We start from the raw sequence: 13,321 nt of genomic DNA, 5'->3' as shown, positions 1-13,321 counted from the left end.
AAGGAGGAACAAAAATGAAAGTACAACTTTTAAATCTATTCAGAAAAGCATAGAAGGTAAAACAGAAAGTGTAATTAAATTACTGTAAACATTTCTTGACACTTCTCTCAACATACTGCTTGAGCAGTATGCAGTGCTTGTTCTCTCCTTTCAAAACGAAATTAAAATCAAGAAGGATATAGAGAAGAACAGCAAGGAAAATGAAAAGTAGAGTAGGTTTACCTGTGAGGAAAGTAAAAAGAGGGCTGCAAAGGGACAGTTGAGGTAGTATGTAAATCACCAGGGGCTTGGGCAAAGAGAACAGAAAGCTATTTGCCACTTTCTCGAGGTGCAAAATCTGGGGACAAGAGGATCTTTTTTTCACAAGGGACATGTTCAACTGTGAAACTCAAGCCCAAGGGACACTGTGTACTGAAAGAATGCATGGGACCAAATTCAACAAAATTAATGCCATAAGAGACAATCAGTTTTATTTAACATTCAACAGAATTTGAGCAAAGAACAATTTTATTGTTGTGCTATATTTTCTTTTTCTAGTGAGTGAAGTGAGAGGACTCTTTGTACTCCAGCCTCCTACCTGCATCCTCCTGAATACATATCACACTGTCATAGGAGGACATTTATTCTCAGTACTGTTAAGCAAGAAAAAATTTCCCATGCTGTCTTAAATAGGTGTTGTTGTTTTAACTGTGATATGCAGAAGGTCACATTGAGAACACTATAAGGAAACCAATAATAACCAGAAAAGCAATGACTTAATTTGACAGCAAGTCACAGACAATTACTTTGTGTATGTAATTCTTTTAAGGTAACAGAACAATATTTCAGTACTAAGTGAGCATATGCCAGAATAACAAGGCTATTGAAGTAATTTCCAAACAAAATGTCCATTATATTATATAGTTAAATCATAAACTCGGTTTTAGTTAGAATTGCAGCTGCTGTCAATGTAGTGTGGCCTGTGCAATGACTCCACAATGTGCTCTGTTTGCTATTCCAGAAGAAGCCTCTTTATCTCTTCTGCTATTTCTTATTCCAACTCTGGGAAATATGCTGAATTTTATTCATTCTTCCCCTTTTGTCAAACACCTTACCTCCCACTGGATATTCCTCCAATTTCTTGTGTAAGGCAGGGAAATAGTCTCCTGGGTTGTGAGTAGGCCTCCTGAGGTAATGCATTTGAGGTTTGATGGCTGGTGGTGACAAAGGAAGAACAAAGACGGTTACTGTGCCTAGCTTTCACTCATCTGCGGAGAAGAAATGGATTCCTCAAAAGCTGTATCCATCCTACTCAGCACAGCCTGTGTGTGCAAAGGAGGGTTTCTCAGCCTGTGAGCCAGGATTCTTTTGGGTTAACAGGTAGTTACAGACAGTTAGGAAAATGTTCACAAAAAAAAAAAAAAAAAAAGGTCTAGAAATACAAATCATAAATTTAGATGTAAAACTCTTAAATGAAACATAGGCATCTCCAAAATTGAAATTAGGGCAATTAAGCACTACAGAATACTGGATCTTGAAATCATGCCCTTATTCTGACATCTCAGCAGACTACAACAACACAGGAAAGAACATTCTCGTCGTTAGAAAACAACAGTTTAGACAGTAGATGAAACTGCCAAAACTAAATTAAGAACTTTATACTTATCTATCTACTATATACTATATACCTATCTACTACTTACCTATCTACATATATACAGTGAAACACTTCATTATTTTCAAAATATTGTTGGTCAAGGTAATTTTAAGGCAATAAATGTGAATTGAGATAATGTTTCCCAGAATTCAGGAACAGGTGGATCTGAGGCATTCTGTCTGATTTTCCAATAAACTACAGGCCATTGTGAAAGTTGGAAGTGGTCTACATATGAATCAGACCATTCTCAACTTCTTGACTAGGTTTATTTCAACTTACATCCTGCTTTCTTACCTCTTTATGTAGATAGACTAAAAAAAATAAACATGACCATGATCAAAATATTTTCATCTTATGCTTAGTTATTATTTGCAAAATAACCAATTGAATAATTAGTATGATAAGGATTTAAAAAGAAAAGTCACAGCTCTTATCAGGAATCCTAAAAATCAAAAAAGATTCTACTGTGAGAGCTAGCTAACATCACTGATTCAAATGCCACATGGGAGTCACACTCCCATCTTGCTAAACTTCTCAAGTGATTAATCATACCCTAAAATGTCTTGAGAAACAAAAAACTATGGATTTTCTAAACTTTAGAAATGCGCAAACAGATTTCTGCATAGTCATAATCCTTCCTATTCTCAACTAGATTAGTTTCACATTCATTAAAAGGTTGAAAAATAACCAGGAAAATTTCTGTTCTTTGAGGCACATCCACATTTCATATTAATTCCATTTTCTGTACTCAGCATGGATTTGGCCAAACTGTTGTTGAATTTTCCGTTGCTCAGTGTGGGAAAATGTTTATTGTTACCAGCAATTTTATTGGAGATTTGGCCAGAAGAGATGACTTTCGTAATAGATTTAAGGAGGTTTATCCAGAACAGTGACAGTACCATTTATCACCTTCATAGAGAAGTAGATAAAGGGGATTCATTACATTTAAATTCTTAAGACTTTAGTACATCAAAGTGGTGGGCAGAAGACTCTGTCAGGACTCTGGAATTCTGTTCACAGATTTCTCACTGACCCTTGTGTCACCTGGACTATACCTTTCACTCCAGTTTCTCTGCATGTAAAATGGGAATAAAAATGACAATACTTACCTCACAGAGTTTTTATAAGGAGCTCCAATAGGTTATGATTCTCAGGACCTTCATGCATGCATGGAGTGATGTGTTTTCTTCTTTCCTTTTTTTTTTTTTCTTTTAATTTAGGGAAAATAATTCTTTTTTAGATCATGTCTATCATCGAGGCAATGAAAGCAGAGAAAACATATTTAGTAGCACAATGCTGGTAGTGCCAGTGTAGACTAGAATTGTTACACAAGCAGCATCACACAGTCAAACTGTGTGCTGTCCAGACACTAACATAGCAAGGAGGCTGAGTGCATTAGCCACTCTGTTTGGTCTGACCAGTGGCATGTGCAACCACATATATAGATGTGCAACCTTATAGATGAAACATCAGATTTGGCTAGAGTAGAATGCACACAGTATTTCACACAGATTTCACACATGCAGAATGACTAGGTTGGAAGAGACCTCCAAGATCATCAAATCCAACACATGCCCAAAAACTTCAACTAAACCATAGCACCAAGTGCCACATCCAGTCTTTTTAAACACATCCAGGGATGGTAACTCCACCACCTCCCCAGAAAGACCATTACAGTACTTTATTATTCTTCTGTGAAAAACCTTTTCCTAACATCCAACCTGTATTTCCCTTGGCGCAGCTTGAGACTGTGTCCTCTTGTTCTGTCAGTTGCTGCCTGGAGAAAGAGACCAACCCCCACATGACTACAACCACCTTTCAGGAAGCTGTAGAGAGTGATAAGGTCATCTCTCAATCTCCTTTTCTCCAGGCTAAACAACACCAGCTCCCTCAGCCGTTCCTCACAGGGCTTGTGTTCCAAGCCCCTCACCAGCCTTATTGCTCTTCTCTGGACATGCTCAAGTGTCTCAATGTCCTTCTTAAAATAAGAGGCCCAGAACTGGACATAGCACTCAAGGTGTGGCCTCACCAGTGTCAAGTACAGCCCAAGAATGACCTCCCTGCTCCTGCTGGCCACACTATTCCTGATACAGGCCAGGATTCCATTTGCCTTCTTGGCTACCTGGGCACACTGCTGGCTCATGTTCAGCTGGCTGTCTACCAGTACCCCCAGGTCCCTTTCTGCCTGGGCACTGTCCAGCCACACCATCCCCAGCCTATAATGTTGCAGGGGGTTATTGTGGCCAAAATGCATGACCATCATATTGGACTCTGCCCATCCATTCCAGGTCTCTCTGCAGAGCCCTCCTACCTTCCAACTGATCGACACATGCTCCCAGCTTAGTCTCATCTGCAAATTCACTACTGAAAGATTCAATACTTTCATCCATGTCATCAATAAAGATATTGAACAGAATTGGCCCCAGCACAGACCCCTGAGGGACACCACTAGTGACTGGCCACCAGCTGGATGTAGCACCGTTCACCACCACTCTCTGGGCCTGGCCACGCAGCCAGTTCTTAACCCAGCCAAGAGTGCTCCTGTCCAAGCTGTGGGCTGCCAGCTTTTCCAGGAGTATGCTGTGGGAAACAGTGTCAAAGGCCTTGCTGAAGTCCAAATATACAACAACCCCAGCCTTTCCCACATTCACCAGGCAGGTCACCTGGTCATAAAAGGAGATCAGGTTGATCAAACATGACCTACCCCTCCTAAATCCATGCTGGCTGGGTCTGGTACCATGTCCATCCTGTAAGTTCTGTGTGATGGCACTCAGTATAAACTGCTCCCTTACCTTACTGGGTACTGAGGTCAGGCTAGCTGGCCTGTAATTACCAGGATCCCCTTTCCCATCCTTTTTGTGAATGGGCATCACATTGGCCATCTTCCCAGTCATCTGGAACCTCACCAGTGAGCCAGGACTGTTGGTAAATGATGGAGAGTGGCTTTGCAAGATCAACTGCCAGCTCCCTCATCACCCTGGGATGGATCCCATCTGGGCCCATAGATTCATGAATATCCAAGCATCTCAGCAGTTGTCTGACTGCCTCCTCCTGGATAAGAGAGGGACCATTCTGCTCCCTGACACCATCTACCAACCCAGGAGGACAGTTGTCCTGTGGACAAGCCGTCTTCCCACTAAAGACTGAGGCAAAGAAGGTGTTAAGCACTTCCGCCTTCTCCTCATCTTCAGTTACTAAGTTCCCTCCCACATCCAAGAAGGAACAAAGGTTGGTCTTGCCTTTCCTTTTACCATTATTATATTTGTAAGAACATTTTTTTTTTTTTTTTACAAAAGTTGCCAATTTAAGTTTGAACTGAGCTTTGGCCTCTCTAATGTTTTTCCTACATGCCCTAGTAACCCCCTTAAATACTTCCCAAGAGACCTGACCCTCCTTCCAAAGATGGTACATCCTCTTTTTATTCCTAAGTTCCTTCAAAACCTCATTGCCCATCCACGCTGGACGTTTGCCTCGTCAACTTGTCTTTCGGCACACAGGGACAGTCTGTTCCTGTGCCCTCAAGATCTCTGTTTTGAAGCATGCCCATCTTTCCTGAACTCCTTTATTTTTAAAGGCTGCTTCTCAAGGAACTCTCTGAATAAGTCTCCTAAATAGGCCAAAGTCTGCCCTCTGGAAGTCCAGTGTAAAAATCTTATTGATGTTCCTCCTGATTTCACCAAATATTGAGAATTCTATAGTTTCATGATCCCTGTGCCCCGAGTGGCATCCAACCGCCACATCTCCCACCAGCCCATCTCTATTTGCAAACAACAGGTCTTACATAGTCCCTCCCCTGCTGGGCTCATTCACCAGCTGCAACAATAAGTTGTCCTCCACACACTCTAAAAACTTCCTGGACTGCCTCTTTTCTGCTGCATCAAGTTCCCAGCAGATGTCTGGTAGGTGAAAGTCACCTACAAGAACAAGGGCTGATGACCCTGAAACATTCTCCAGCTGCTTATAGAATAAGTTGTCCACCTCTTCTTCCTGGTTGGGTGGACGATAACACACTTCCAGTAGGATGTCAGCCTTATTGGCCTTCCCCTTAATTCTTAGCTGTGAGAAGACAGATAAAGATTGTGCTAAAGGCAGTCCTGACTCTGATATACTGCAGCTGTGTTAATTAGTCAGAGTGGGAACAACCTTGCCCTCCCAGTCATGGGTGTGATAAAGAGTGAGTTATCTGGTAGAGAGTCAGTTGGAGTCTGCTGGCTGTGCTGTGAGGAGGAAGGGATAGGAGGTTGTGTGAGGAACAGAAATGTAAGCCACTGTATGAGGGACGGGATAGGGTTAGGTGGCTGGCTAGGGACAGGAAGCAGTGAGCTGGAATAGCAGAAGGAAGAGAGAAGAAGGAGAAAAAGAGCTGGAGCTACCCATAGGATTGCAACATAGAAAAGGTATGAGAGACTTTTGGGTAACAAGGAGCTGATACTCTGAGGTTTCTAATGAAGCACTTTGGGTGCAGTGGTTGTCTTGACTCTGACACTTACCCATAGGCATTCAACTCCATCATCATTAGTTTCGATACCCATGGTGTCAAAAGCCTCCCTAATGTAAGGGGCACTCTCCACCTCTTCTCCCTCTCCTGTCTCTTCTGAAGAGCTTGTAGCCATGCAGTGCAGTGCTCCAGCTACGTGGATCAACTCACCATGTTTCTGTGATGGCAACTACATCACAGCTTTGCTGTTGCACCATGGCTTTCAGCTCTTCTTGCTTGTTACCCATGCTGCATGCATTGGTATACATGCACCTCAGCTGGGCTAATGATTTCACCCCTAACTCAGGCTTACCACCTTTGAGCCTGTTTCCGGACAGCCCAGTTGCAACCCCTTTCCCCTTCAAACCTAGTTTAAAGCCCTCTCAACAAGTTCCACCAGTTCATGAGCTAAAATCCTTCTGTCCTTAACAAAGAGATACTGCCCATCCAGTTCCAGCAGACCAAGTGACGAAAAAGTTGTCCCATGGTCAACCGGAAATTCTGCTGATGACACCAACCCTTGAGCCACCTGTTGATAATGTGGTCTCTCCTCTTCCTCTCACTGTTTTTTTCTGCCACCAAAGGGACTGCGGAAAAGACTACCTCTGCTCCTGCCCTATCAACCACTTGTTCCAGTGCCCTAAAGTCCCTTTTCATTGCCCTGACACTCCTCTTTTTAATCTCGTCACTGGCAGCCTGGAGTATCAGCAGTGGGTAATAATCATGGGGCTGAATCAGCCTAGGAAGTCTTTCAGTGGTTTCCCATACCCGGGCCTCAGGGAGGCAGCAGACTTCCCATTTGGATGGGTCCAGTTGACATATGGGGCCCTCTGTTCCCCTCAGAAGGGAGACACCCATTATGATTACCCTACTTTTCTTTTTGATGTTAGAGGTGGTGATCTGTCCTACAGATGAAGCGCAATTGGGAGGCCCACTGGGCAGATAATTTTATTCTAAATCATCTGGCTGACTCTCTAGATCCAGGGTCTCATATCTATTCTAAAGTGGTACCTGGGTAGGTGGTGGGAGTTGGGAGGAATTTTTCTTATCACCTCCCTGAGCAGACATCCATTTCCACTCCCCCTCATCCACCAGGTGTCCTTCTATTGCCTGACAGTGGGAGGCATGGGACTCATCTGATTCCTGGTGTGCCTCCCTCAAGGATGGAAGGGTGGAACTCCACCAATCTATTTCCCTTTCACTTTCCCTAATACTCCTTAGTCTTTCAACTTCCTCCCTAAGCTTGGCCACCAGTGAAAGGAGATCATTCACTTGTTCACACCACAGGCAGGCTTCTTCTGTAGTGGCCCCTGGAACCACTGATAAGCTCAAACACTCTGCACAGGAATGGGTCTGTACAGACATATCCCTTTTGGAGGGTTACATTTGGTTACACACGCTTGTACTAACTACAGTTTTTGGTTGTGTAAAAACCATTACTAACAAAAAACCCCAAAACCGACCAACCAACAGAAACACAGCAAACAACAAACTAACCTTACAAGCAGGAAAAATCTGCAACCCTGCCTGCACAAACTGCCATGCCATGCCTGTTTGCCCGTTCCTGTTCGCTGCTCCCCAGAGGCCGCTTTTAATAAGCCCACTTGCTCACCAGCAGAGGAGCCCCACCCTTGCCTGCATGACTCACAGATTTCTCTTAACTCTTCTTTGGTACAACTCTCTTTGATTCTTGGAGAGATGCCAGTGGATAAAAACACCTGGGCCTACATCTACATCACACCTTGATTTGAATACCAGGTGAAAGAATGAATGTCAGAGCTCATGCTTAGTGAACAACTGCACATAAAAAACAAGCCTACTCTGCTGATAAGAATCATCTTTCTCCCTCTCGTAGCCTTTGTCAAGAAAGGAAGTTTTCTACTGTAATTATGAGAAAGATCTGCAGGACAGAGGAGAAGGAGAACTAAGACTGTGTTTCATTAGAGTGATTCAAAAAATGGTCTAAGCTTGGAGAGACTCAATCTCCTAAGAGTGTTAAGAAAATTTGTGGTTATAGAAAATTCACTTTCATCTAATGAGACACCTCAACTAAAGTTCAAAGATAGCTACTTCTTGGTCAGCCACTCCGTCATCCCCTGTGGAGCCAGGAGCTGACACTGGTAAGAAATGGCATGCAGAGATGTTATCAGGGCTCCAAGTGCTTTGCAGCACCCACTGGTGTATGGCCAGAGATGGGAAGAATTTTTCCCCCACAAAGGCCTGTGAGGTAGCTCCAGATGGAGGGGGAACAGGGTTTGGACATCTCCTGGGAGGTTTGACTGACCAGTGGGATGATGTGGAAGTGGACTTTTCTTACATGCCCAGGGAATGGCCAAACTCTAATGCTGGGGTTAGGAAGCAGTTTTCCCCCTGGGAAGATTTGCATCCGTCCCCAGGGGTTTTTTGCTCTCCTCTGCAGTATCAAACCTGACCACTGGCCAAGCTCCTCCAGCCCCTTTTGGTTGCTGCCTGCTGCTCATGCACCATGAAGATAGTCTATTGCAGCCCACATCCATTGTTCTATCTTCTTCCTTTGTGTGATTGTTACTGAAACTAAGTACTCACGTTCTCTTCAGGAAACAGGGTTTGCTTGGCCTTTATTCCTTCTGCCTTCTGTAGCTCTGTCAGACCGACAGACTGCAAAGGATGTTTTTTCAAACTAAATTGAGATGCATCACCCAGCTCCTGGCTACACATGGGCATTGTGTTAACACTTGTGAGAAGGGGCTGTGAAATGGTTTCAGAAAAATAACAATAAATAAACCCCAAAATAAAATCCTGATTCCAGCTGTAGCCTTTTATTATGTGCCTTTGAAAGCAGTTTTGGTGCTGAAAAACCCAAGGCATTTCAGGCAAATGAAATTGATTTTCACCATTTAAGTTGTGGTGTGCAGGGAATAGAAACAGAAATAAATAGAAGTAGAAACTAGAACTAAGCATGTTACTCCTAGAATTCTATATGATGAGCTAAGACCCAGGTCTGAGGTCTCCATCCTGGAGAGCAGCTCTTTGCAGTGCAGGTCCCAGGCCCACCTAGGAGACAGGGACAGAGATGAGCACACCTACATCAGGGGGACTGAAAGTCCCAGGCTGAGCTGGGATCAGCCCTGGATCCTTGGCAAAAGATGGTGGGGGTGTTGGATAAGGCTGGTCCCAGACACTGAGGCCTGTGTGCGCTTCCATGACCCTTGACAGAAGTAGACCTCCAAATGTTTCCAAGCCACGGAAATGAAAATATGGTCACTCAGTGACTACAAATAATAACAACCAGGGTACATCAATACCCCTACTGTGCTTTCTAAAGCTTCCCCTTTTAATTCAAGATGCTGAGTGCAATTTGAACAAAAACCAGCAATACAATAACATTTACTCAATTAGAAATTTGTTTGTGTGTGGTAACAGCAGACTGTTTCTTAACTATATGTTAGTGGTTGCTTCTAGCAAAACAAACCCTCCCCAAACAAGATATATAGAGAGCATAGAGAAACAACACAGTAATGGCTGTAAACAAAATATGTCATCAGCACTGGACTATATGCATGGAAAACATTGTACTATTATCTAGACATTTTGGGGTGCATATATGTGGGGAAAGGGGCAGGTCGAGCCTTTCCCTGGGAGGCAGTGCACTACCCTGTATACCCTACCCCCCTGGAGTCTGTATCCCAGCCTGGCAGACCCTGACAATCCCTGGAGGCAATGCTTCTGACCCATCTCTGGAGCCCCTAATCAGTCCTGAGTGGCCAAATGACCAGAAGCCCCAGCTGGGGGAATGGGCCCAGGAAGGCCAAGGGATATTTAAGGCCAAACACGAGGCAATCACATATCTTCACTCTACCGCCTCTTGGAATTTCTATCTAAACACAACCGGAACTCAGAATTAGGTAGCTATGTGTGTGCTTTTCTGTATCTTTTCTATTTTCTCTCTTTCTCTTTCTTCTTCTAATTCTCTCCTCTTGGAATTTTTCAGTAACTTAAAACTGAATGTGCTTAAAATTTCCTATGTTAAAGGGCCAAGTTAATGCTTTGAGAAGTGTTTTATGCTGATTGAATGTTGTACTAAACCTTTTGCCAAATTCCTCTGATTTTCTGAAGTTGTCAGTAAAGTCTTTTTTGTTATTTTGACCTCTTGAGAATATCTTGTTGGTATTTCTCCTGTGCACATCAACAATCCTGAGCCTTGTTCAAAACCTCACTGAGCAAGTTGTTTGGGGCCTTACAGCTTTATGCCAAAACCTTCTCTTCTGCATTCATACCCTGACGTGCTTATTATAATGGTGGTCTGCAGGCTCAGAAGTGCTGCACATAAGGGATGTGCAATTTGCTGTTTGCAGGTTCTCATTAACAGATCAGTCGGTCAAAGGTGGGATGGAGTTGGAGAATGGATGAAAAGCCCTATGTAAGCATTGCTTATTACAAATAAACAAAAGACCAATGCAAATATGCTAACAGGTATAAAAATGAGTTAGTTTTAATATTAGATCTGTTTACATTTCATGAGAATTATAGGTGTAATGAGACATGAATGTTTCATTCCTCCATTTTTCCTTAAAACAATGTTTTTCTTCAAAAAGCATGACCTCTCCAAGATCTCTCCAAAGAGCAAGATCTCTAAATACCACCTGCAAGAAAATCCTGAGTGATTTAAAGTAATAGCCTCTTTAGAAGGATCCTCTGCCTGAGTGGGAAGCTTTACCTTTCCCCTATTCGCAGAAGTTACCAGCAGTGGATGGAGACGTGATATCAAGCTGGTTTTGGTGTTGAAGAATGCTGAGACTAGCCTGACTCAACAATTAAACATTCAAACAGTGTTTCCTGACAGAAGCTGGCACCAGTGAGGACAAAGTTCCCAATAAAGGAACTTTGGATAAACCAACAAGTTATAGTACTGATAACATGTCTAAAGCTGCTGAGCTAAAGGCTGATGAGCTGGGGTATGCTGTTCTTGGTTTAGATCTCTCACAGATTGTGATTTCAGTCAAGAGAAATGTAGGAAGGTGAGATTTACCTTGGGGTCCTTACATAAGCTAGTTCAATTCTCTACCTCAGTTTCCCTATCTTTAGAAATTACACTGGTAATGACACTGACTTCTCCCAGGGGTGAGTGGTGAGAAATAACAGCTGTCCAAGCAACATTCTCACCATGCTTAAAAAAAGCTTGATTATTACTAGGACTCTCTGGGGAGCCAGATGCTGAAAAGTAAACAGCAAGCACCATGCCTGCATCAGATGTAAAAGGCACGAAAAAAATTATTTCCATCTACAACTTAAATTCAAATGCAGGGGAGATCTCATTGTTTATATTTGGTAATAGCATGAACATATACAAACTCAGTTACAGAAAATACGGAAATGTTGAAAAATGTTTTAGAGACCACAAGCCTCTTCTTTCAAACCAAGAACTAGCAATAATAATAATAATAATAATAATAATAATAATAATAATAATAATAATTTAACTAATATTGTTAAATATTAGTTTCAGAACAATTGAGAATATTTGCCATTACTTGGTATCATTCATTTTGGTTTCCCATTATTTTTCTTATGAGTCTTAACAAGCCAAATAGGTTTTTTCATTACTCTACCCACTCATTTCCAGGAGCAAACTTGCACTGAGTTTTGTTTTCAGCCTGCATTTTAACTTGTTTTCTATTTCCTGAATATAAAACAGAGCATAACAACCTGCCTTTTTTCTTCCTTGAAAAATGTTAGAGAACAGGGGTCTTTAGTTCATCTTAATTCAGCTTAAAAAAGATGTCTCTATTATCAGTTCTGCTTATATGAACATCCTCTAAAGTTTACTATCAACCTCATACATAGAATTCGCTGCAAAATGCCAGCTGAGAAAAGGTTATTTTATAGGACTAAGATCCTTGAATTTGGTTAATTTCCCCTTATTACTCCTACCAAGAGGTTTAATGTTTCTTTATTTAAAACCTGCCTCTGTAGGGTTAACCACAAGAGCAGTAAATCTGTCACAGATAAGCCGCACTGCCCACCCTTCCTCCCTGCTGAAGGCAGACAGTGCACTAGGACATGACTCTGAAGTGTATCATCAGAACAAAGAGAGATAGTCTCTCATTTATAAAACTCATGGTGGTCTAATCAGCTCCTACCACAACAAAAAAAGGTGGACACACCCTGATGCACTGCCTTTACACAGAATGCCCTGTGTGTGGTGAGCTGTATATGTTGTTGTTGTTTAGTCTTTGTCCCCAGATGCTGCCCTGGGACCCGCAGAACTTTGCCTGCAATGTCCTTTGATTTCAGTGCAACTTAAAGAGTGGTCAGGCCCTTAGTACTATTTTGCACCAACCTTATTTGCAAATACAAAGACTTTTGTCTCTCAAGTAAGAATAGGGAGGAGAAAAGGGTAGTGAAATATTACTATGATAATCTGGGCCTGTAGAAAACCAGAAGACCTGGTAAAAACCTAGCAAGAACACTACAAGAACAACAGTACAGATTTTTTAAAATTGCATATAAAAATGTACAAAAATATTACCCAAGCAAGAAGAAAAGCAAAATGCTCACTGTCATTCTACTGCTAGATTTTATCGCTAGAAAACCCCAACGGCTATAAGTAATTTAATCTAATAGGTGCACTCCTACAACCACCAGAAAAGACAATGGAATTATGTATATTCCCCCTGCCACTGGATAGCACCTAAACTCAGGTTGCTATAATACATATGTGATTGGAAGAGACCAAAATAATACAAAGTGTCAAGAGCATGCTACTGAAACATGGGATTGGAAACTAGAGGACATTAATCACAGAAATTAGAAGATATTGATTAAAGAATAGGCATTCAGATGATGCGTACTGCTGCTCTTTGAAGGACTGTGTGCAAGAACAGCAAGGAGAAATGCAAAGATGCCTGATAAGGGGGGGATGCTTACCAAAACAGGAGAGAAGAATACAAGATTACCAGAGATACTGAAATAACAGAGGCCTTGGGCCCCCAAGACCAGACAAAACAGGCCATATAGCTTGGACTATGACTAGAGGATCAGTGAGCATGCGCAAGGCAGCGGGGTCAGAAGTTCATCTTCGAGGAAGACTATTCTTCTTCATCTCTGAGACCCCTGAGAAGACCACCAGAGACTACTGCACAGGCGCAAAGGACTGATAAAATGATTAGCATACGAAGCGGAGAGGGGGAGAGCCAAGGAATGAATATGCATAGGTGTATTGCGAAACT

General features: G+C 42.3%; 1 protein-coding gene across 2 annotated transcripts in view; it reads right to left on the bottom strand.

Annotated features, from left to right (window-relative positions):
• Positions 1-390: 390 nt before the first annotated feature.
• Positions 391-13,321, bottom strand: part of PDE1C (phosphodiesterase 1C) — a 234,929-nt gene continuing 221,998 nt past the window's right edge. Inside the window, exon 17 of one of the 2 annotated variants that reach the window (XM_066190506.1) lies at positions 391-1,193. In XM_066190506.1, the coding sequence (XP_066046603.1) occupies positions 1,024-1,193 (170 nt within the window). In that variant the 3' untranslated portion in view covers positions 391-1,023. The remainder of the gene's footprint in view (positions 1,194-13,321) is intronic. The other variant, XM_066190478.1, reaches the window with a different exon arrangement.

This window comes from Chamaea fasciata, unplaced genomic scaffold (assembly GCF_029207755.1).
Source record: "Chamaea fasciata isolate MVZ Bird 193981 ecotype frontalis unplaced genomic scaffold, bChaFas1.0.hap1 SCAF_1, whole genome shotgun sequence".
Lineage (NCBI taxonomy): Eukaryota > Metazoa > Chordata > Aves > Passeriformes > Sylviidae > Chamaea > Chamaea fasciata.
Note: the sequence above shows the minus strand (reverse complement) of the source record. Positions and strands in the feature narration are given on the sequence as shown.